Source organism: Rhopalosiphum padi, chromosome 4, assembly GCF_020882245.1.
Source record: "Rhopalosiphum padi isolate XX-2018 chromosome 4, ASM2088224v1, whole genome shotgun sequence".
In the NCBI taxonomy this organism is placed as follows: Eukaryota; Metazoa; Arthropoda; class Insecta; order Hemiptera; family Aphididae; genus Rhopalosiphum; species Rhopalosiphum padi.
Genome location: NC_083600.1, coordinates 12,985,886 through 13,011,062, shown reverse-complemented (window position 1 = coordinate 13,011,062; position 25,177 = coordinate 12,985,886). Strand labels below are relative to the sequence as shown.

Here is a 25,177-nt window from a genome sequence, read left to right as displayed (position 1 = left end):
TTCTATGTTAGAATCATAATTCAAATCAAAAATATTATTACAATTACCTATTTTATATTTTCCCAAATTTCTCACGGAACCCTTGGCACTGGCTGACGGAACCCTTAGGTTCCGCGGAACACCAGTTGGATAACACCGCAGCTTAACCAATCTACAATAAACACCGAAATATGAAATTGAAAAAATATGCTATATTATTAAAAAAAAGCAAAAGTTTTGTTTTTAATTAATCAAAATTGTGTAAAAAAAAATATATATATTCCCGAAACGTTGATATTTTTTGTGAAAATAAGTATTTATCTTCAAAAAAATATCCTTATTATTATTATTGCAAAAATGTATGATGTATCGTTATAGGTTCGTAATTACTGACAAATTATATATTTGAATTGGCTGCAATTATAATATTTATCTAATATACAATGTAAGCACAATAATAATAATAATAAATTGTCGTCAATATATTGTAAGTGTATTATGGTATTTTATTAAATAAAACAAAATCAGATAAAAAAAAAATACATCAAATTCGTGTTAATTATCCTTAAACGTAAATTAATAAGCGATAACGCAATTGTAAAAATTTGAGAAGCAGTGGTTTAAAGCTGTCATTAATAGTCCGAAATATCTGGTTTGAACTGTACATCTCATCACGATCCATAAGTTGATAAATCGTTGCATAATTTCTGTAATGATATAAAACATTGGTTTACAACGCGTAGTTATCACTATGGTTAGAATGTTTATGAATTTCGCATATTTTTGCTTTTAGTTATACACTCGTTCAGTCGTTCATATTGCAGAATAAATTATTAATCCGATTAACGGATCACCAGTTACAATAAATTTTATTTTACATATTTTTGCATTTTTATATTTTTTATATTTTAGGTCATTTTTTGTATATTGAATGTAATTTTATTTAATTTTCTTAAATTTTAAATTTCATCATTGAATATGCAATTAAAAAAAACTGGTGCTTGTTCACGTTATACAAGTAATAATACTTTTACAAACAGGTACGCCTAATCACAAATATCAAACGTAAAGTTTATGTTAATAATCTATTAACAATTTAAAATATATTTTGAATAAATAATTCAATTTTTGACGCTTTATAATACTATAATGACATATTTAATTATGTTAAGGCTTCAAGATCATACTTTGATATTTTGTTGGGTGAATTTATATGCATTTTTTTTTAGATTTTTTAAGGTTATTCATATCTTATCCATAGTTATCACTTATCACTAATCATTGTTACTATATTTTATTAACTAATATTATGTGAAATAATTGATGTTAACTACTCGTATACCTCAACAATAAAACACTATATTAACGAATTTTAACACAAATAAAAAATGTCGAGCTCAATTTGTTGGACCCCTCCGAGATTTAGTTGGACTTCATTTTTACCAGTAGAACTTTTTAAGTTTGTGCTGCTAACAATGTCTGGAATTAACCCAACAACTTCCATAAAGTTACCAATAAATTTTATGAAGGTTTTTCGCTTCTGACATTTAGGCAGGTATGTGTTATGTTTGAAAATTTAGCGATATTGATTATATATATAAATATATATATATAATTTAGATGAACTGATAATTAATTTAAATTATTATTATTATTAATAAGTAATATCTATATAACGTATACTGACAATTAGTAAGGATAGGGGCCACATGTTCCCAAGTACTTGGCGATGAAACTTTTCGGTCTTTATCCCACATTGTGTGCGAATATACATGTTCGTTGAGTGCCAATAATCCCAGATCAGTCTGTCAAAAATCACAAAATACATTGGATACAAATATCAGTTTTAGAAGAAATACACGTCATACGTATTGTTTTAATATTTTATAAGATACAATAAAATAAACTCACAGGCATTTCTGATCGAGTTCCATGTTTTCTATGCTCTGTCCAATATCTAATTTTTGCTGGTCCACATAATTTTGCCATTGACGATCAGCTTTTAACACTGCTTTCGAGCAAGACACGTGTTCTATAAATTCTGAAAACGATAATGAAATTTAATTAGCACTCCTGATAATAAAATATTACGTAAAATGAGCTCCTAACTATTTATCATATTTTTTTATTGTAGGTACAATGAAAATATTTTTAAAAAACCGTCAATGAATTATTTTTATGAAATTAACGTTTACTTACATTTTAGGTACATTATATTGGGCCAACGATAGAACTATTCGATCGAATTATTGTATAACAAGTTCTTTTAGTATATATCTTATACTCGCTTCTACTGATATTGTTAATTATTATTATTATTCTATCTTTGATCAGTATAATTATAATAATATAGGTACTTAGTGAATAATTTAAACCGGGGGGGCAGTCTTAAACGACATATAAATTAAATAACTATAGTTTCTGTCAAAACAAAAGTATAAATATTATAAATACCAGCCAAATCCCTAACTATAATTGCAAACATATTATATAGGTACAACGACAACATAATGATACTTACAAATTACGATTTACAATATTGTGTTTTATAGCTGTACCTACATATAATTTTCAATTTAAATATAGCTGTACCTCTACAATACATAAAATATTAATATTATTCAGCTTTTTCTTTTTTTTCTTACACTGTATTATTTTTTAATGTATAAACTAACCCTTCCTGTAAGACCGGCGTTTGGTGCAGAGATTTTTTGAGTCTTCAAGTGGCTTATTATACATCTCCAGGATATTTTGCTTAAGATCATTATTAATTTGTGTATGACAATAATACAAGTAAGAATACATACACTTGGTGTGACGTTCCACAATATTGAATCTGTATTTGACAAATCAAAAACACATTATGACAAATTAAAATAACATTTATGCATTAAATTAGATAACCATTTACATAACTATTATGTACTATATTATAATAGGACGAACTACTCATAGTATAACAATCACTTACACTATATTGGCATACAAAGCAGTGCCGTAGCCAGAATTTTTTTCGGTGGAAACTTAATTTTTAATGGCCAATTATGACAACAAATTAAGTTTGCACTGTATTTCTGACAATATAATTCATATAATTATACATATTATCAAATCAAAATCAAGTAAGTGTGATAAGAGCGGCGTTGTTTTATCACCACAAATAACAGTAATTAAATTAATAAAATTATTATTATATTACTTGTTATATTTCGGGGGGGGGGGCTTGAGCCCGGAATCCCTCACCTAGCTACGACACTGCTACAAAGCATGATGACAGTGCGTAGATGAGTTAAAATTATTTAAAGATAAGTTTAAAAGTCGGTACACCAAAACAATTTTAGTAACTATTGGCCACACCTCTGCTGTAAGCTTGTAACGGCTATATTGTATAATGAGTAATAATGACACACTTAATAATAATACAACTTTTTTTTAAATTAAATGCGTAATAATATGGATACAATATAATTATTGATTATTTATTGTGATATATTATGTACATATATATCGTGTACATAAAGCAATCCTATACAGTTATTAGGATTTAGGTTACTTTAATATTGTATAAAAGTAATGTTGATGCTTCTATAACATATTCATATAAGTACATTGTGATACGCATAAATCATCGTGTATGTATAAACGTATTAATATAATTGTATTTAAACATAATTTAAAAATAATTTTTACTCGATTCTCTACAAGCCAGTATTACAATATTACTAATAAAACATTTTGGAACATTTATCATCTTCTCTGGATATTTAAATTACTCGTAAGTTTAACAGTGTCCAGCCGCAAAAGCGTACAGTGCGAAAACAGGGTTAACCGACCGGTCTAAAGGTGGTCAGGGGAGGGCTAAGCTTCCCCAAAATAATTAACACCTCTTACCAGAAAAAAAATGAATATAATACATTTTTTTTTTTTTGAAAATCTTATATCAATATTGTAAATAAATTATTATTGTACAAATAGCTATTAATAGTTTTTACAATTTAAATTAATTAAATTCTATCTTATGATACGAGATACGAGATCGTAGATACTATTATGGATGATATTTTATGCATCTATATTATGTTGTTACGCAGATCTAATTTATTGTTGTTTGCAGTCTTTCATGCACTTAGTAAGCAATAAAAACTAACATTTGGGTAACCTCTTTCTCAAATTTAAGAGGTTATTAGCTACCTAGTACTTAAAAAAAAACTTCTATATTATTATAAAAAAATATATTTTTGTATATTATATAATATAGTCTTGTAATTATACATAATATCATATATATTAGAGAGAAAATCATCCCCGTGTGCCACTTTTCAGATAAAAGTTTAGCCAAAACCTCCTAAGATTTTAGGTGTACCAATTATTTCATTGCGTATAACATGCTATTTAAAAATAAGTTCATCCGTTGTCGACACTGCATTTAAATGAATTTATCTTTTTATCTTATATAATAAAAAATGGTTATAAAGAGTGCCGAGTTTAAATTAAATTTATGTTTTCATTATTATTTATAATAACAATCCAAATTTACAACCATTTTGCAAATTTATTATAATATGCCTAAATAGATCTATTTCGATAGTAATTTTTATAATATTATATTATAATTTGAAGTTCATAAATTTACATGGTTCAGCCCGCTGATCTTAAAACTCCTGCAGCCCGGTTGGACTATTCCTATACTGTCCCACGTATTTAATCCGCCTCTGTATCCAGATCACATCCCTGGTTATGGTACAGTTTTAGGTAGTATACACTATACATTAGTTATTAAAAATAAAAATGTTAGCTGCAGTATCACAATATTAGGTTTAGAACACATTAATATACGAGTACGAATGCAATTGAGTAGTCGTAAAATAAATAACAAATAAAATTTGCTTTTGCAGAACGCCTTTATACCAATATTTTGATACCTAAGTTGTTATATAAAATATTTAATAAATGGCTCAATCACATTGTGTGACAGGTGGTAATTAAAAAAAAATTATTTATTTATTTTCATTTGTGTTAAGTTTTTCTCTGTAGTAAGCTTTAAATTTAAAGAGTCAATGATATTATTTTTTATTATTGAATTGTAATAGTTAGGTAACTTAAAATTCGTTTTTTCGTAACATTAATTTTGACTTAATTAGCTCAATTAATTTTGTTCAATAACTTGCCCATATTTGGATATATTATATTAAATTATAATTATAATTATTATTATTATTATTATTATTATAATTCAATGATATACTAACGGGCAATAATAGATGTCTGGATATTCATAATTTTCAGAAATCATTTGAAGTAAGTCTGTAATCTTAGGTATGACACTGCAATTTCCCATTTGTTTGGTATCTTCGCAGATCCATTCGACCGCAATCTCAGATTTCACCAACGTCGTCAAAGTAGCTGTGAATAGCAAAATAAAAACCTAATTTATTAAATATCTTAAAGTCTACATTATAAATGCATGAGAGACAAATCCCAAATTTAACTCTGTTATATTATAGTTTTTTAAAAATAATAATATAAGATTGATATATTTTAATAAAATGGTACTCACCGAATACGAAAAATAGTTTTAGCATATCTGTAACATAATATATAATATTTAGAATCTTTATTAATTAATAATTACTTTTGACTTTTTACACCTCAATTAATGAATAAAACACTGAAATATATTTTATAAGTAAATTAAATTTACTATATTATATTGTAAGTGTTGTGTTTATTAATCATCACTAACGCGGAAGATAAAAAGGTATAAAACGAATAAATACAAGTTCCAAATTTTCCAAATTTTCAAAAATTCCAAATTGTGTGATAAAAATCGTGGTAATCGTGAAAAAACTAACTGCATAATCCCTTCATACCAATATGTATTCTGATTTAGAGATATTTGTTATTATTAAGGAATAAGGGGCCACTACAACAACATATTTATTTTCTCTGACTATCTCTCACATAATATAGAAACAAAGATATTTTATATTTCCACGATTTTCTTTTATTTATTTCTCTTGTTCAGTTTAACAGTTTAAAGCAAAGGCATCTATTATATATTTGATAAAGAAGAATATTTCCTGTACATTGATTGTGTAGATTTTTATATTTACATATTTGAATAAGTTATTAATGGTTAAAAATATTAAAAATTATTTTAAATTAAAAAATGTAAATATCTTGGTTCCTATATTATTTTGGAGATGGACAAAGTAAACAAATGTTGGTGTAACGGCATCTTAAATCGTATTTTTTTTTCGCAAACTTTAGTAAATAATATTTTAATCAAAGGTATTTATTTTGCCATTAAATTCTATAATACGTACGCCGTACAGTGTAAAACGCATGTACGAAAGCTCTCTCATACGGTCGATTTAATCGCAATAATTCGTAAATAAATAATTAATATTTATGATGACCGACAATAAATTTATTACAAAAATCGATAAATGATTCATAATTAATTAAAATTTGATAATTAATAATAATTGATAACAAATAGATGTTAACAAAAAAATAAACCTTATAATAATTGACAAGTAAAATTAACTAAATATTATGCTTCTTACTCATGATTGCTGCAGTGATCTGTAATAGCTATAAATAATGATCTGTTGAATAAGTGCGTCGGATACGTATGTAACTATAACTACAGCAATGCTGTGCAATAATTTACTAAAAAAAATTTAAGTAATAACTCAATAGAAAATCACTGTTGATCCCATGTCTAACAATGATCTGTGGAGAGAACCGATCTATCCCTCGAATACTCACGACCAAAGTGGTTATAGCGATTCTTATTTTCCCCAACCGGTTTTAATACGACCGGCTTGCAAGAAGTCCAATGGGGTGGGGCAGGTCGGTTTATTATTCGCCAACACAGAATTCTTATATTATTATTATTATTATATGGACGTATTTTTCTATAATCGTTTTTCGGTAAATTTTTCAGATTAAAAAAGTAATGGTATTTACTGATATTGATAACTGTTTTAAAATTCAATAATATAATATAGTATTATAGATATTTTGTATAAATAAAAAAAAAGTTTAAACCTAAATAATAATAAATTAATGATTGCACAATATAATAACTAATAGTATTAATGAATATTTTGTTGCAACCATCATATTATTTTAAACATAAACTAACCTTGGAACGCTTTTAAAGTTACCCGATAACAATATTATATTACTATTGTAAATCAAGTAGTCACGACAAAATAGTGGACATCTGTAGAGGCGTAGACATATACCAATACCACGTTTTTGGACGTGAAAAAATACACCCCTATGGGATCGTACACAATGCGAATGGCAGTGGAGGCAAACACATTCCATATAAAGGCGTCGGACACCTCGACCCACCTCTACCCATGTCCTACACAAATCCCCAACGACCATCGTCCTTGTCGTCATCCGAACAGGTGGTTTGGAGTCATTTATATTTGGCCCCTACATTACATGAATCGAACAGTCGAACGTATATTTTATATTATATTATCCTTATATAAGGAATGTGGTACCGGCGACGACGTTACATTATTATAAACGTGCATGTGCGTTCGTAATATAACAGGTTTTCATCGTTGCAGGGGTGTTTGGATCTTGCGACAGGTAGTTAATTTTATACCACATGCATTACCAACCTAAGCAAGGTCCTTCAAAAATTGATCTTATACAGAAATGAAAAAATATTAAAAATATGTAAAAACAATTTTTATTTTTTATTTAAAGACATAAAGTTTTGATTTTGAGGAAATCGGATATTTATGAAACATGACAATTTTAATTATTATGAAGAAATTAAAAAATAAATTAATTCTAATAACTTGATATTTTTATCACAATACCCATACTTTATTATTTTCTATATGCAATTAAATTTCCAAAATATTTAGATTGGTTCATTTTTTTTTAAGCTAATTATTATTCATCCATTAAATCGTATGCTACAGTATTTTAGTAATAATGATTTATAATACATACTAAATTAACAAATAAAAAATAATAAAATAAATAATAAATATGACACTAAATTTATATTAAATATATATATATATAATTAAAAAATTATTTACAAAACGTGATAATAACATTATATTATACACTTAAAGTTAATACTTAAGAGAGTTGGAATATGGGTGATAGGGTGAGATATATTCCACGACAGTGGAATGCAAGAAAGTATCAAGGTCAACATTTCGGTGACAGTCACGGTTTAATATAAACGAATACGATCCTCATCATATTGTATTTGGTCATTATCATATTATACGAGTATAGACTAAATAAATGAACGATTATTAAGCATATTTAAGTTAAAACCATAATTTTACTCATGTTTAATTAACTAAACTATTGTTCTTTGATACCATATAATAGAGTGTTATATTCAAATACTAGCTTTCCCCACTCCCCGTTCACTTCGTTGCCCGTACAAAATGCATCCGTGTTAAGTTTGGTTGCCTAATGCCGTAATGCTAACATTTTGCAAACTATTTTTGGTTTTCTGATTTGGTGTAAGTATAGATGATATTTCCGACATATCAACTTTATATAACTCTCCCGCCCAGCATTGCATATTTTCAATCGATTAACCATTTATGTATCATTCGAAACAATCTATTATTTGAATAATCGCACAGCCCTAAAAATAATAAAGAGGCAATATATTGAGGTTATTAATCGGGATAAAAACTATCATCCTATCTTATGACGGAAACAAAATTAGACACATTGATCATAATTTCATCAAAATCAGTTGAGTAGTTTTGGAATGCATCGACAACATCATACCCGTCGTACACCAATTTTTTATATAGATATATATTAGTTAGGTATTTTTAAATTATACTTTTTAGTAATTCATTCTCTCTATACATTTAAATATTTATAGAACTACCATATTTAATATAATAAATTAAAAATAACAAATGAGTTATAATTTTTGAATAAGGGAAATATAAAATATTTCTACTTAGGTATTTACAATAAAATTATTTTAAAAGTATTTATAATATTATTATACTAAACAACTATGAACTTGTAATTAGTAGGTATCTATTCTTATTGAATACCAGAATGTTCTTATAAAATACGATGACATATTATCTACACATTGTCATATCTACACGCCGATAAAACGCACACAAAAGAAAAAAGGTCAGGTTACAGGTAGTTTGAAACCCACAGGCCACCGTGCCGTATACTGTGTATACAATTTACATCTTTATTTTAAAATTAATTTTTTAATAAATAAATAACTAAATTTAATCCTATGACACTCACAAAAAATGTGGCTTTCTATTGGTAAAAGAATTTTCAAATCAGTTCGGTAGATCCAGAGATTACCCCTAACAACGTCACAAACATCTTTTAAATGTAACAACTATAATTTGACGTTTTATATTAACATTTTTTTTTTAAATTTATAATATTTTTAACAAATCTATAATTTTTTTTTATTCTGAACACTATATATTGTAATAAACTAATAAATGACAAATACACAATATTTTTACTTTTTAGAGAGTAATAAACTAATAAAAGCCGGTCAAAATGTGCTATAATATTCTTGGGTGAAAAGGTAAAGTAGTTTTAAAATATTTTGGTGAAAAGAAAGGTGACCTAGAAGAGTCCCGCCCATTTTAAAGACGTGTATATACAATGTAGATTTATATATATGAGTATAATGTCGTTAAAATAAAAATATTTGTAAAATATTATTTTTTAAATAGATTTTCAAGCATAGTACTTAATGAACCAAAAAACATCGGAATGGTTCATCATGCTGACCTTTACTTCCGTTCTAATTCGGCCAATTCGGGATAATTCTTAATTTTTTAATACAATATACAATTATGTTAAGTAAGTTGATTTTCTTTCTATATTTTAAGTATAGTAGTTATATATAAAACTAACCAACGTGACTCGTGATGATTTAAAACCCCTAAATATATTATTTATTAGTTATTTAAAAAAAATAAATCATGCTTTACAGCAATTTCAAAAATAATGATTTCTTTAAAAATATTAGCTGAATTATATACTTATACATTTATTAATGTAGAGAATAATTAATTGGCTAATAAATTAATTATAAAGATTATTTTTTTTTTGTAATTTTTGGCTACTTATGAATTTATAAAAAGTTAATCACATCGACAAATCACCACAAATGTTTTAAAAACATAAACTTGTCATATCTCAATATTTTCAATCGGCCTAGTGAAATACATGATTTCAAATTTCAACGCATATAATATTATAGGTATTATAATAACTATTTTACTGAACAAGTAAATAGTAATATACTTTTGACATTTATGACATTTATAATTATTCAATTGTTTTAAGTGTAAACGGAGAGAGAAAACAGCTTCAATTTATTCTTTTCTGTAGTTTTAATTGTAATCGATTACATAAAGGCACAACGACTACAATGGTTTGGACATGCTATGCGAAGAAAAAAATCAAAGGTGATGGCCCTAATAGAGTATCAACCAGATGACAAAAGACCGAAAGGTATAGACAAAGGAATAGATAGTCCGACGAAATAAGCCACGACTTAAGGTCTCTGGACGTATAGAAAATTGAACGAAAACTATTCAAGGTAGGGAAAGATGAAAAGCTTTAACGGTAGCGGCGAAGACTTTTTGAGTCAGTGGTGGATTTACGGAGGGTCCAGAAGGTCAAGGGGGTATGGACCCCCCAAACACTGATATATACATATATAATTATATAAGAAGACTAGATTTTATTTAGTAAATTTTGAATTTTAAGTCCACATACAATATAGTATAATATTTAGGATCCCCCCAGAAAAATTTTGAAAATCCGCCACTGTTTTGAATCACATAGTCAAGAAGAAGATTATGAGTTTTAATACGACAGCTATAGCATATAATTATTGATAAACCTATTCGTATCTTGCAAACCTACAAACCAACCTAACTGTTAAATAAGTACGAACAAAAAAAACTGTTTATAAGTTATAATTTTAATAAACACTAACTAACCTTAATTTATATTTAATTAATACCTATAGTGCTCAAGTGGTCTACTACCCTGAAATATATATTTACTGTAGTCATTGACTATATATTTTAGTTTTATATCAGTCAACTATCGTTCTAATGCGCATGTATTTCACATCATTGTAAATATTCAGCGTCCTATAGGTATAATATTTTTATTATGAGTATTAGTTTTAAAAATTAGTGTAAAATAATAATGAACAATTATTTATAAAAATAAAAGTTAAAAATTTTAAATAATTATTGTTTATAGCTTTTAATGCGAAATATGACGATTATTCAGAATGCATTTATGTCCTAATACTTCTAATGAACTAATATTTAGTATTAACCACTTTTACTATATTTACAGTCTCCAAGATTGTAACGAGTGTAATGTATATTATTGTTATTGTTATATATTTATAATCTTTTTTTTATATATTGTAATTGTAATAAAGAGTTAAGAGCCACTAATATCCTAAAAATATTTGTTTTCAAGAATTTAAAACTTCATAGAAACTATGTAATTTTTGGAATTAAATAATATGTATTTATCTGTTACAGTAGATGTTAGTATGTCTTCGCATATAAGCACGTAATTAGTAGATTGTAAAAACAACACGTCTCGTGACTAGTTCTTAAATTGATATCGATATTCAAGTTAATGCGGAAACTTGAGTCAATTATCTGATTACAATATTCTAATAGTTAATATCTATTTCCTGTATACAATAAAGATTTTTAAGTTTTTATTGTCAATTTTACTATGGTATGAAAAAACATACACAAACAAGTCAAGTAACTTATAATAGACAAATACTAAATGTTAATATTATGAGGACAGCACACACCTGCTATTTATTATGCACTTTTATTAACCTTAAATATAATAAAATATTAATTAAAAGTATTTTAAAAATATCATAATCATAATAATATTAAATACTAAAACGGTTAGGAGAAACTTACCAGTAGGTAAAGTATACATTATTCACAAAATATTTACCAAATTTTCACACTTCCTAGAAGAGAACTTTATCTTAGTTGTAGCGTATTTATTGTTTTGATTTAAAAAAGAAAAGAAAAATTTGTAAGAGTGAATAATTTGAATTCTCTTTATGTTGTCAAGAAAATTATAACATTATACGACATACCTACCTACGTAGATGTCTTTTATACCTTCTATCGTCATATATATATATATATATTTTTTTTTTTTGATAACATAAAGACAATCCAAGTTATTCATTCATTCAAATCTTTTTTTTTCACGCATTAGGTATATAAGTGTATATAAATGACTGTAAGTTAGTTTATTTCCCATCGCGGTCAAATTAGTTTACAAACTTATAGATATACCGACATCAAATTAGCCCGCGTACTGAGGTAAAAACCGAGATATACACCGATAAAGGACCGTAGGTATTTTATATTTATTCATTTTTACACGCGCGAAATCGAGTTATACAGCAATAGACTATAGTGTATAGTGTATTATGATAGGTAATGGTTATCGTATTTGACGTGTTTTGGTAAAACAACTACGGTAAATACTGGCTCTGTAATAATATTTCGTCCCATGCAAAATGCAAAATCATTTTCATGGATAAATAACGGGTGATGTGGTGTCCTCTTAATAACAACGTACAATTATTTCTATGAATTTTAGCAATAAATCATTTATATAGGTGATAAGCAGAAAAAATAAAGATTTGGTAATGTGAAAAATGTACCTAATGGACTTCATCGACATAGCCACCCAATCAGAATAGTTATAGAAATTATTATTTTTTGGAGTGAATTTGATTTAAAAAAGCAACATAATGAGTACCTACGCATTATATTATACGTACTATATAAATTTTGTAATTCATTAGGTACCTATATAAAGTGTAAACATTCTCAAGTTTTCGACTTACTGTTAGGTATTGGTTACAATGGTTACATTATTACAAGATATTTTTAAATATATAATAGATTTTTAATATCTGGTAAAATGATTAAGCTCACAATTAAGCTATTTTTATAAATAATTGTTATGTAAGTAAAAAAAATAATAACGATTATTATATGAGTACCTATACATTGCTATATCTACCTAACAGCTAACACAATAAATAGGCACCTATAATAAAAGCAAGCCCATAACAAAATTATGGAAAAAACAATAAACAATATTATATTATGTAAGTACAATGATAGATAATAATGTGCAAAAAAACAATGGATTTATATAATATATCACCTTTTATTTTATGTATAACACAAATGCATTTAATAATAATTTTAAAAGTACCTACCTACTCAATAATGGATTAATAATAATTATTAATTAGTATATTTAATATTAATTACCTATACAAAAATATTGACATACGCCATAGGGTTTCTATAAAATGTTTTGGGGACAGTCAAATGCCCAGCGCGATTGAATTTGGTATATCGTGCTTAATGCTTAATATTAAAAACGTAGTTATAATATTGTTAGTTGTTCCGATGTACCTATAATTATATCAATTATATTATTTAGTATTTAATTTTTTTTGCGTGACATTTTCAAAAAAAAAATACTTTGGGATTTTTATTCTCGAGATTGGTACTATGTAGTGTTATACTTCTTATCACGATTGAGTTAAGTGATAACTGTACACAACCGTTCAGCTCAAGCCGTCGTTCACAAGTTCGCGAATTGAGACTTCACGGGCCGCCACTGAAATACTGAATAGTCAATAGTCAATACTGATTGCTGGTGTTAAAACTTAGAAGGTTACTCGTTATTAATGTTTATAATATGAGTTGCTCAATCGTTCGATGATTGAATTCTGTAGATATATATTTATTCTATTAGGCGAGAAAAATTAATTTTATGTACTTATAAATACTTAAATAAATTCAATGTTATTTTAAATTTTAATTGGTATTGGAAGATATACTTAATACTTTTGTTCGCGTCTGATTATTAAACACTAAAATGTATATATTTAATTACTGTCTCCGGAGTAGAGTTAACTCTTCAATACTTTCTTCAATGAAACGGTCCTATACATTGCACTCAAGAACTTCAATAATTTACAGCAATCGCACGCTATTACCCATCAATCGGTCACCCGGAAGTTTGGTACCGGATCGCTGTTTTATGAAAAAGATGGGCGAAAAACCGGTTTATCAAGTATACAATAAAAAAGCTGCTCAAGACAGGGTTTCACCGACAGAGTATGAACTTATTTACAACGGTACTGGCGAAACATATGCACGGTGTTTGAGTGGAATGGTAATCGCTGCCATTATAGTCCTGCCATCAACTTTTATTGGTGCCTATTTGTATATTTTATTTACAGTTGGGAAAATTGACTTACAAACATATTTAGATATAATGCTTATACCCAACTCAACATTGGAACTAATGATAATGATTCCTGTGTTGTTGCTCCTGAAAATAGTGTCGTACAATTTTATTTCTAAATATGTGTTGAGGATTTACAAACACAACACAAACAGACAGTATGTGGGAGTGTACATTAATCCAATTTTACCATGGAAAAATCTAACGTGTACATTTGAGACAGCTATTAAATTGCCCGATAGTATAAATGTTTTCATTCCTTGGCACAAAGAGTATTATCGACTAGCTGGACACAAATCAATTGTCCTAAGAGAAAGATTCAAAAGGCCAATAGATTATGACAAAATGCTTGGTTTAGTAAAGGAATTGGATTAATCAATTATTTTTAGTCATTATTGTGTAAATGTTGTAAGTTTCTGAAATAAATGTAAAAAAAAAAATTTATTTTGTTTTGAAATTTTATTTTCTAATTATTGTATTAAGATAAAGGTAGTTCCTGTTGCATCTTGAATTTGTTTATTATGGATTCTAAAAATAGAAAACAATACTTGAGTACACATAGAATATATTTTAATGTATTTTTCATACATTTACTGAGACATCAATTATAAATAATTATATCATAATCAATGGTTGAGATTAAGAAGTTTAATAATATTGTATTAAAATTGTACAAATATTGATTTTACATTTTTAATATGTATATAACAAAAATTTAGATCATTTTTAATTGTCAAAATGTATTGGTTATTAACTGAAAACTACAACTATTCAGGTAACTAATGCATAAAAATATTTAAAATTTTCTTCATATTTATATACTCGGATATGTGCATTTCAAATACAATGGGCCTCTTCACATTTTCCAAACTACTGATCTATTATCTTATATTTCTATAAAAAATTTAAATTTAAACATAACTAATACAAATATTTTTACTTAAATATTAGCATATCTTAATGATAGTAAGCATCATATTATAGATGTTTAGTACATGCCTTTTCCGGCCAGGCTTTACTTATAATTATAAACATGACAATAATTTTGTTTTCATCAATAAATTTATGATTTTATTATTGACCTCCATAGCTATGTTAGATATAAAAAAAACCAATTGTTTCCAAGGTGTAAATTAAGCAATAAATTGCATTTATAAAGAATACGTAACATAATTTTAAGTCTATACCTCAATGCAACCGGTAACAGTTGCCACTGTTGATAAAAACATTATTATTATGATCATTCTTACAGTCACAAATTGAACAAAATCCAAATTTAACTAATCTATTTGAGATTCGATGATTCACTAACAACTTTTGACTTATTTGATTCAGTGACGGCTTGAGTCTTCATAACTCAAAGAGCTAGTTTTTAAACAACCCACTTACTACATTTACTAGGACCAATCTAATATTTTTAGATTCTTCTTAAGTTAAATTTTTCATTAACATACAATTTATGATATAGATATTAGATACAATTATTTTTTACTCAAATGATCAATCTTCTATTATGAATTATGAATAAACCTGTTAAACTTTTAAAACATTTTTCCCCTTATTTTCGGGACAGTAGCAGTCGCTCCTAGTATTCTTATAACAAACCGCCCATGATTTGATTTGATTTGTTAAAATAATGAGTAAAATTATAATTATTATATTTTGCATCATAAATATTTAATTTTCTTTAAACAAAATTATTTAGGATATAATTACAAATTATTAAACAGATTTGTAATTTACAATAATAAATATAAAAGAATACTTTTTAATTATTTTATTTTAGTAATGCCAGCATCTTGTGTTTTTTGATACTTCACTGCTTTATGTAAAGCATCCAAAAACAAATGAACACCATCACATTGTGGTTGCCTTATATATATTGAATGTGCTATAAAAGTAATTTTTTTTAGAACACGACCACTCAAACCAACACTTTCTCTAAAAAAATGAATAACAAAAAAAATCAATATATTTTTTATTTTCTTCATTTAACCCGCCAATAGTTGTGTATGAGCGCGGTTCACTCGATTACTATTTTTGCCACTACTGGAAAATTTAATTCTTATATTGTTGATATCTATTTATACCTTATGTTATCATATCTGGGAATTTTTCTATAAATAATATAACCCAATCCATAGTCTTGTGTTGAAATGACAATGGATTAAAATGGTCAGTCCCGACAAAAGTTAGTGCCACGCTATATGTACTATATGGAAATCCTGTCAATCGGGTTCAAAAGCAAAATCAGATTCAGAATAAATACCGGTAACTGATATGTACCTATATGTATATGAATTTTTTAATAATAAATAATCATAGTGATCCTAATTAATTATTCAAACCAGAATTCTCACTTAGTTAGAGTTCAAATAACAACTTTTATAGTAGTAAAATTTGGAGAAGTGAACGCCGCCTAATCATGTTACAAATACTAATGCACCTACTGACGGGTTAATTATAATTATATTATGAATATGTTTATTATTATTTTTTTTTTTACTTGGAAATTTGATATAGTTTTTGAGTTGTATTGAGAACTTCTTTATGTTCAGCATTAACATCAGGGAGACGATCAAATTTATCATTTTCTTCAACATTTATAATCAATTTCACCTATTTTTTAAGTAAAAAATGTTAAATAAATATATTTAATACATTAAAAATTATTCTTTACTTTGATAAGTTCTTCAATAGCTGCTTTAAGTATAGTATAAATTGCCATTTCTTGAGGAGGGTTAATCAGCATTTTTATGTCAGCTCGATCGGTAAATGCAGTATCAATGGCTTCTGTCACATTTGATGTGGTTAAAAATATAACATTTGGATACCTTTAAAAGATACCCGTGATAAACAAATAAGTAACAACAAAAACTTATTTAACAATTATCAATGATTATGTTTACTTTCTTAAATTATCAAGTTGCGTGAGTACAGCATTTACAACTCTTATTGAGTCTGATGGCTCAGTACCAGACAACACTGCATCTCGAGCTCGTGTTAAACTCTCTACTTCATCAATTAATATGAATACCAATGAATCACCATACTCCAAAACACTTTTTATTTGTTGGAACATAGACATTACCAATGATCCACTCTATAACATTAATTCACAATAAGTAAAAATAGTTTGCCATTTATTATTTAAAATTTAAATTCTTACTTCAGAAAAATATTTTGACAATAAATTATGACTATTAATTTCAATAAATTCGAAAAAATTGTACTGTTGACCTAAACGTATTGATAACTTTTGGGCAAGGGCCTTACAAATAGATGTTTTGCCAGTACCAGGTGGACCATGTAATAGGATTAATCTATTATAGCTAATAACATTAGTATCAACATTATGACGTGCAAAATTCATCCCTGTTTGTGCGTAGTTTAAAAGCTAAAACAAACAAGTTTTTAAATAAATAAATAATTTATACAAAATAAATATTATGTATTAATATTTTGTATAGTTACAATTTCTTTAATTGGTTCTTGAAATACCAATGACTCCCAAATACCACAAAAATCTACATTGGGTAATATACAACGTCTCATTTTGCATGTAGCTTCATCAGATGTAGCATCGTCTACTAAACCACTATCATCTAATTTGTAAAAATAGATTTTAATTAGGTATGTATCTAAATCTAATGATTCAACTCCTGCCTGTAAATTATTCTTAGTTATAACTTAGCTGAAAATTAAAAGAGGATTAATTAAATTACATACCTCTATTACCATTTGTTCAATATTTTCATTATCAAGTAAATTTTCAATTTCGCAAATTTGTATACATTTTACAAAATCAGATAGTCCGTCAGTGACAAATGTAGTATGTGTAGATTCTGGGACTATCGGTTCAATGTTTTTTAATTCCAGTCTGATGACTTTTTCCAATTCAGGAATTTCGATTGCTCTATACAAATATTATTAATAAGCAATAGACAATAGTACATTTAACAATAAAATAATATTTATTTGTTTTATAAAAGTTTAAGCTTAATTGGTATACTTTAGTAGACAAATTGTAAATCTTAAATCTTAAATTTATACTACCTAAACGTTTGGATAACACTTAAAATTAAACATAATACATAATATTTAAATATAATATACATACTTCTCGGGTTTTAGAAGCACTTCCACGTGCAAAACATTCTTCATAGTTAATTAGAAAAATCAATTATTTTGTTGTTATAATTGAAACAACTGTTATTCACTATTTCAGACTACAGAAAATCAGAGCTATTCTCTTATATAACGACAAACGTGTATTACTATTTACTGTGTATAATATAAAATATTAATAATATTTGTGATTATGGAATAGTCATTATTTGAAAAATTCAAAAAATATGATAAGATATAACGGAAAATTATTCAAGGAGAATATAAAAATTATTATCATCTTAAATGGCGGTCATTCAAAATTATTATAAGTTATTAGTTATTACGTTGTGTATTATTTTATACCTATGCATTCATAAATCACATATTGTTGTAATTTTGTAATGTCAAAGGTCAACAATTCTTAATTGAGCATTTAGTAAATTGAAAGTATCTATTTTCATTTGACCTCTGCCAAATTTAATTAATTACACGAAAGTGGCTATTTTATCAATTACTATATATAGGTATCTTGTATCTTGTATAAACTATAAGGCTATAACGCCTATAACTTATGAGTAAATTAATTATATAACTATTTAGTATTTCCAATACTAATTAAATGAAAATTCTAAGTATAACAATTACTTTTTTCAAATAAAAATGGGTTAAGAGCTACCTTTTTAAAATTTATAAAATGTACGTTATTATTCACAGAAAAAATAATTCAACTTAATATGCATTACAGTAATTTTGAATTATTATACCTTTAAAACCAGTATTCGTAGTGACGACCACCGTTATTTATCAGTTATCACGGTAAAACCTCTATAAGGTTTTACTGTACCTATATAGAATTATAATACGGCTATGTGCCTACAAGTCTATTATGTCTATTCAGTTTAGATTCAAATAAGTACTTACCAATTACCTATATAATATCATAGAACAATAGATAATATTGTTATTATAATGTTATAACATTAAGTTTATATACATGTAATAGTAATACATTTTGTATTATAAATTTATAATATGTTAACTGTCACTAAGTAACATATTACTAATACAATACGTCAATACACATTCACAAATATAAATATATAAGTAAGTATACAAATTCATAATTATTACACATTAATACAAATTATTTCCCAATAGATTAGATATATAGAAGAGTATCCAAGTCTTTAAAAATATATTATAAAGACAGAAGAATTTTAATTTATAAAATGGCCAATAAGAATTGTACATATAAAATTGAAAACAATAATACTCTGGCAAAAACAGAATTAAATGATTTACATAATGAGTGAGTAAATTAAATCGACAATGAGATTTTGATTAAATTAAATTTTTAAGATTTCTATACATTTAAGGATATTATTATTTACAAATGAACAAATGAGAAACCAAACAATTTAAATGTACAAATAAATTACAGTTGATAATTTAAAATTTATTGATGAGGTCTTACCCGCGAGTCCACCAATTTAAAGTCAAATAACATAATATCTTATGTCAATATAGCATATTTAATATTATTTATAGTTAATTTGTGTTCTATAAAACCAATGCTGTGTTATTTTAATAAACTGACCGATTATCAAGCTAAAAGACAAAAACATTATAAAACATATTATAATTAGTTATTACTTCTAAGGTACTTAGCTACCTTCAAGTTTAATAATAGGTAGGTAAGTTAATTGACAATTCATTTTAATATTATAGCCATCACAAGATTGGTATTGGTTCTACTGATCGTAAATTTGCCATGTTATAAGACGAAGACATTACCTACGTACGAGTAACATAAAACGTAATTGTCAGTTGAAAGTTCTACTGCTGTTAGTTTAAAATAAAATTATATTGTTAATTAGATCTTAGTTGAAATACTTAAAGAATATTTAGGAACTTATATCAATCCATAAAGTGTGCACGGTGTACACCAATACTAAAAGTTTAACCTCTGAAATGTATGAATTGGCTAACACATATACTTACAGTAATATACAGAAAACACAACCCAAAACATGCCAAGAATTGTGGAGGAGTGGAGTATTGTGTTCGTCAATTAATCCATTAGAAAGGATCAAGTGTCATGAAAGTGGATGTTGCCTCATGTCACCAATACCTACTACAGATGATTTTAAATTTAAACAATTATTTGAGCCATTGTTTTCCAGGAGAACATCATTTGCAATTTATAAAGAAGTATTCAAAGTGGTAATAATAAGGTCTAATAACTAAAAATCATTATTACCTATTATACTACTTTTTTTATATACAGGATCAAAGATGTACATGTGTTAAGTTCAATGGCATTGAAGATGAATGTAAACATCCAGAATGCAAACATAATTTAAAGTGTTTAAGCCTACCATTAGCAACATGTTCACCAGCTGAAAATTGGAATAAATATTATGGACAAACTTTATGAATAAATAATTTTTAATGTATTGATCAAATAATATTTAATATTTGTTACATAATTACTTTATTGTATACCTACTGATGCACATGCAAACTAATTTTTGTAAATAAAATGATTCAGAGTAGAGAAAATTTGATTTAACCACCCACGGGCAGTATCTAAATGTTTATAAATTTTTTTTACAAATTAAAAAAATGTTGATGTATCAGTCACATCTATTATCTATAATTAAAAATTTATGTATATAATTATAAACATAGAAACCAGAGGACAAAGGTACTTTTCTCGTGTTTTACTCCATTTTAGATATAGAAATAGATTTGTCTTATTAAACATACATAAAATATGGATGTATATTTTATTCAGATTTCAGATTACTAAATTTAAATTATTTTTACCAAATATTTTCATGTTTTGAATATTAATTATTTAGTACAATTAAAATGAAATAAAAAAAAAAAAACGTTAAATTTAATTATAATATAGAATAGGCATGATCATTTTGGAAGATATATCATTGTAATAATTGTTGGATATCATTTTGGTCTCGTAGAAGTACCTATTATGAGAGTATTTCCTGCAGCATTGTCGGTTACTAATGTGAAAAAAGGATATCATTTTGGTAAATAAAAAAATTAAGTAATACTGTTTTTACCATTTACTATTTATATAACTGAAGAAATGTTTACATGTGTATTTGAATAATAAAAATGTTGTATACCTACAAAATAATATAATTTCTAGATACAAAATAATTGTATTTAATCTGGAGAAGCATTATGTTCTTTAAATTACAGGAATACATTTATAACTTGATGTCATATCCAATTAAGTGCCTCTTTCCTATACATTCACCGACGTAGAACCACATATATACTTCAAGAGCAATGAGTGATTTGAGGGTAGCATCCTGTAAAATAAAATATTTAAAATATAATGTAAAGGATGTTGAAAAAAATGTGTTCTGGAATATAAATATAAATAAATACTGTGTCATGCAAGTTCATTTTAATAAAATATCTGATTTTAATAAATATAATACTAATTGGATAATTAATAGTATTAAGGCACTTATTTGTACAACAAATCAATGAATACTTAATTAAAATAATTAATTTGAACCATGAATAAAATAATGCTTTTAATTTATTATTAGAACTTTAAGAAAAACAATTCAAAATTTGAATAGCTTTAATATACTATATACATTATAAAGATGCTTAAAATTGTTGATAATTTTATAAGGGTATTTAACATTTACTAAAACAAAAATTATTTAAATATTATATTATATTTATATCTAAACATCATGAATAGGGTTTGGAAGTTATAGGAGTTGCATATTGTTTTGTATGCTCTATATTTACGACAAAGCTAGAAATCTTTACGATGTTGAGTTTAAAATTTAAAAATTAAAAATGCATTTTTCGTCAATTTTAAAGAAAAAAATGCATATTTGTTGATTTTTATACGCATATCATGAATATTTAATATTTTCTAATAAATTTCAAAAATAATGAAAATATATATTTTTAACTATTCTTTAGTTCAATAAACTGTCTAATGCTAACCGCTTAATTTTTAATTATACAATTTATAATTCATAATTTTTTTTTTTTTTTTTGTGTGTATATTAATAAGTAATAACATTGATTATAATTTATAAATAATAATTACCTTATACGTTTTTGAATAATTTATTAAATTTTTTTCACATTACATTTTTTCATGCATATTTTATAATTTTTTTCATGCATATTTTGCTTATTTAGCTCCTACAACTTCCAAACACCTAATCATGATTAAATGAACGTACCTTGACAGTAATATTCTTCCAACGTCCAGTTCGAGCTGTTTGTATCATTTTGGAAATTTCGTTTTTTATCTCCGGTAAGTCAGACAATTTGGGTGGAGTTAATTCCACTTTAGCATACTTCACAAAAGTTTGTAAGTTGGGCTTGGCTGTGGCAATGATTGCTACATAATATAGGAAAACATTTTTTTTTTATAATAATTACTTTATTTTTAAGAATTAATATTTGAGATTCAGTTAAGGAATAACTAATACTTACAGCTAATTAAACTGACTTTCTTGACTGCCCCGCTCATTTTGTTGATTTTTTTTAATTTACAAAATAGTCTTAAATTACTGTAAAACAGAAAATGAAAATGTAAAATATTAACGAGGTCTGGAATCCTAAAGAGTAATATGTATGAACTATGAAGTATGAATGTCAGGTCGTGATAAAATAACAGCTGTACATGTACAACCAACAATTTCGATAAAGACGTTCTAAACAAGTCAAAGACATTATATACAAATATAATCGATTTTGATATTTGGCGCTATAATTAATCAAATGTAAAGATATTAAAATATAAAATATTTTGTTCAAACATGTTCTAAAAATTCCAATATTATAGTATAGTCTATAATAGTATTTAAAATTTTTAATTAATAGCAGTATTAAATAAAATCATAAATTATTATTTATGCAGCAATTAAATCGAAAAGATTTTGATATTTTATTAATTTGACACAAATGTTATATTAATAGTAGGAACCTATTAATTATTCATTATTCATACTTGATTTCATAACTCAAAAAATTTCCAAATGTTCAAAAATCATAGCTGCAATGACTAAAAATGTACAAATATTGAGATCGGATCAAAAAAGTGAAAAAGTAGTTAACGCTACACTGTACGTCTGTACAGGTGTTGAATGAGTATTAGTATTAAATAGTAATTCACTAGTTAGTATTCGTTAAAAATAACGTAGGTAAATTCAAAATTGTGTTTAACTTGAATTCTGCAATGATAATCATTGCATACAGAAAACGATTCTGAGTAACAAAGGTCTATCAAGATTTTATTACCTAGGATCTAGGTACTTACAATCAGCGGCGCCCAACCCTATTACTAGGTGTAGCAGTCGCTACACTTTGAAAATAAGGGGAGGGTGGGTACTAGGTAATGGGTATAATAACATAAAATAATTAACTTGAAATATGTTCATTATTAATTATTTTTATAAAATAATGATAATGTTATTGTATTTTGTTCATGCTTTATATTTCGTAAACCGTTTGAAATAAACAGTAAACCACCTATACTGTATACTATTTACATAACACTCGAAAATAAATTTTTATTTTGAAGGTTTTAATGAATTTAAAAAATATAATGCCTGTTACATATTGGTATGAATGTATATTGGTATATCTCTTTAAAAATTAATACACCTTATTCTGACAAAACACAGATTATATTGGTTGGTACCTTAATATTTACTAATATTATCAATTAAAATAATATTATTTTGACTTTTGAGTTTATAAGGTGGTGGGTGGGTGGGTAAAATTATTTCTTGCTACACCTGAAAAATATATCTTGGGCGCCACTGCTTACAATATTTTATGATATATTTATTATATTGCTATTAAAGTAACTAGATAATGTATTTCACTTTTCACTACCTATAAGTTAAACAGTAGATTGAATTAATTTTCGCTGTAAACAATTAATAAAACGCCATTATATAGCGTCAGTGAATAAAATATAAAAAAACTGAAATCGTTATTTTTTGTTAGGTACTTAATTTTAACTATTAGTGACTTACAATGTGCATAAAAAAAAACGCATGTTTATATATTTTTTTAGATTTATTGGTTATATTATATGAACCATTTATGAGAAACCTTATATTAAATTTCCAATCATTATTGACTTTAAAAATTAAACATTCAATTAACTTTTCGAACTAGAAAATTATTTGCATATGTTCGTGATTTCAACAATATTTGGATAACAAATGCTGAAATGCTTATAAAAAAAAATTATGTATGTATATTTTAACACAATTTGTAGGATTTTTTATGTAATATTCAAGCTTTTTACTAAGCACAAACATTTTCATCAGCTTTAAAAAAATTTCAAAATTTCAAATGCCCATGGGCATAATTTAAAATTAGTCTAATTAATATTTCAAAATTTTCATTGAGTAATAAAAATGATACTTAAAGTAGTGTTAGAAAATTTTAAGTTTCTATAATCAATATTTTTTGAATAATAATATAAAAACTAAAATTAATTACCGAGTCATTATTGTACGTATGAATCTTATTTCATCAATATTTAAAGTTTAGATGTTCATAAATTATATTTATGGTAATACGCTCTATCATTTATTTTTATTTCAATATTAACAAATTATGAAGAATTTAATATTCTGTAATTAGCTTTTTAACCATGTAACGTTTTTTTATTGACGTTTATTGATAAAAATTAAAC

At 25.8% G+C, this 25,177-nt stretch overlaps 5 protein-coding genes across 10 annotated transcripts; 2 read left to right on the top strand and 3 right to left on the bottom strand.

Annotated features, from left to right (window-relative positions):
* Window positions 1–462: 462 nt before the first annotated feature.
* Window positions 463–12,121, bottom strand: LOC132930580 (uncharacterized). Of its 2 annotated transcripts, none has more exons than XM_060996520.1 (7): window positions 11,970–12,121; window positions 5,537–5,563; window positions 5,229–5,382; window positions 2,655–2,815; window positions 1,891–2,020; window positions 1,667–1,784; window positions 463–686 (listed from the first exon to the last, which is right to left on the bottom strand). In XM_060996520.1, exons 1-7 carry the CDS (start codon window positions 11,986–11,988, stop codon window positions 651–653), a joined length of 645 nt encoding a protein of 214 aa, XP_060852503.1. In that variant the 5' UTR covers window positions 11,989–12,121; the 3' UTR covers window positions 463–650. The 2 variants fall into 2 exon arrangements, with proteins under 2 accessions (XP_060852503.1, XP_060852504.1); XM_060996521.1 differs by lacking the exon at window positions 11,970–12,121 and adding an exon at window positions 6,549–6,779.
* A 1,534-nt stretch (window positions 12,122–13,655) lies between these two features.
* LOC132929197 (uncharacterized) lies at window positions 13,656–14,787 on the top strand. Its single transcript, XM_060994373.1, has one exon. The coding sequence runs from the start codon at window positions 13,972–13,974 to the stop codon at window positions 14,716–14,718; it is 747 nt and encodes a 248-aa protein (XP_060850356.1). The 5' UTR covers window positions 13,656–13,971; the 3' UTR covers window positions 14,719–14,787.
* A 104-nt stretch (window positions 14,788–14,891) lies between these two features.
* On the bottom strand, window positions 14,892–18,654 carry LOC132929196 (pachytene checkpoint protein 2 homolog). Of its 3 annotated transcripts, XM_060994371.1 has the most exons (9): window positions 18,464–18,652; window positions 18,073–18,259; window positions 17,818–18,009; window positions 17,513–17,740; window positions 17,253–17,446; window positions 17,024–17,177; window positions 16,850–16,962; window positions 16,109–16,284; window positions 14,892–15,237 (listed from the first exon to the last, which is right to left on the bottom strand). In XM_060994371.1, exons 1-8 carry the CDS (start codon window positions 18,505–18,507, stop codon window positions 16,116–16,118), a joined length of 1,281 nt encoding a protein of 426 aa, XP_060850354.1. In that variant the 5' UTR covers window positions 18,508–18,652; the 3' UTR covers window positions 14,892–15,237; window positions 16,109–16,115. The 3 variants fall into 3 exon arrangements, with proteins under 3 accessions (XP_060850354.1, XP_060850355.1, XP_060850353.1); XM_060994372.1 differs by lacking the exon at window positions 14,892–15,237 and having other exon boundaries at window positions 15,985–16,284; window positions 18,082–18,259; window positions 18,464–18,654; XM_060994370.1 differs by lacking the exon at window positions 14,892–15,237 and having other exon boundaries at window positions 15,985–16,284.
* On the top strand, window positions 16,510–21,092 carry LOC132929198 (uncharacterized). Of its 3 annotated transcripts, none has more exons than XM_060994377.1 (4): window positions 16,510–16,614; window positions 19,612–19,762; window positions 20,457–20,676; window positions 20,741–21,092. In XM_060994377.1, the coding sequence occupies exons 2-4, from the start codon at window positions 19,683–19,685 to the stop codon at window positions 20,888–20,890; spliced, it is 450 nt and encodes a 149-aa protein (XP_060850360.1). In that variant the 5' UTR covers window positions 16,510–16,614; window positions 19,612–19,682; the 3' UTR covers window positions 20,891–21,092. The 3 variants fall into 3 exon arrangements, with proteins under 3 accessions (XP_060850360.1, XP_060850357.1, XP_060850358.1); XM_060994374.1 differs by lacking the exon at window positions 16,510–16,614 and adding an exon at window positions 19,161–19,557; XM_060994375.1 differs by lacking the exon at window positions 16,510–16,614 and having other exon boundaries at window positions 19,161–19,762.
* A 435-nt stretch (window positions 21,093–21,527) lies between these two features.
* On the bottom strand, window positions 21,528–23,117 carry LOC132929199 (ATP synthase subunit g, mitochondrial-like). The gene is made up of 3 exons (XM_060994378.1): window positions 22,957–23,117; window positions 22,701–22,861; window positions 21,528–21,794 (listed from the first exon to the last, which is right to left on the bottom strand). Exons 1-3 carry the CDS (start codon window positions 22,991–22,993, stop codon window positions 21,690–21,692), a joined length of 303 nt encoding a protein of 100 aa, XP_060850361.1. The 5' UTR covers window positions 22,994–23,117; the 3' UTR covers window positions 21,528–21,689.
* Between the last annotated feature and the right edge of the window lie 2,060 nt (window positions 23,118–25,177).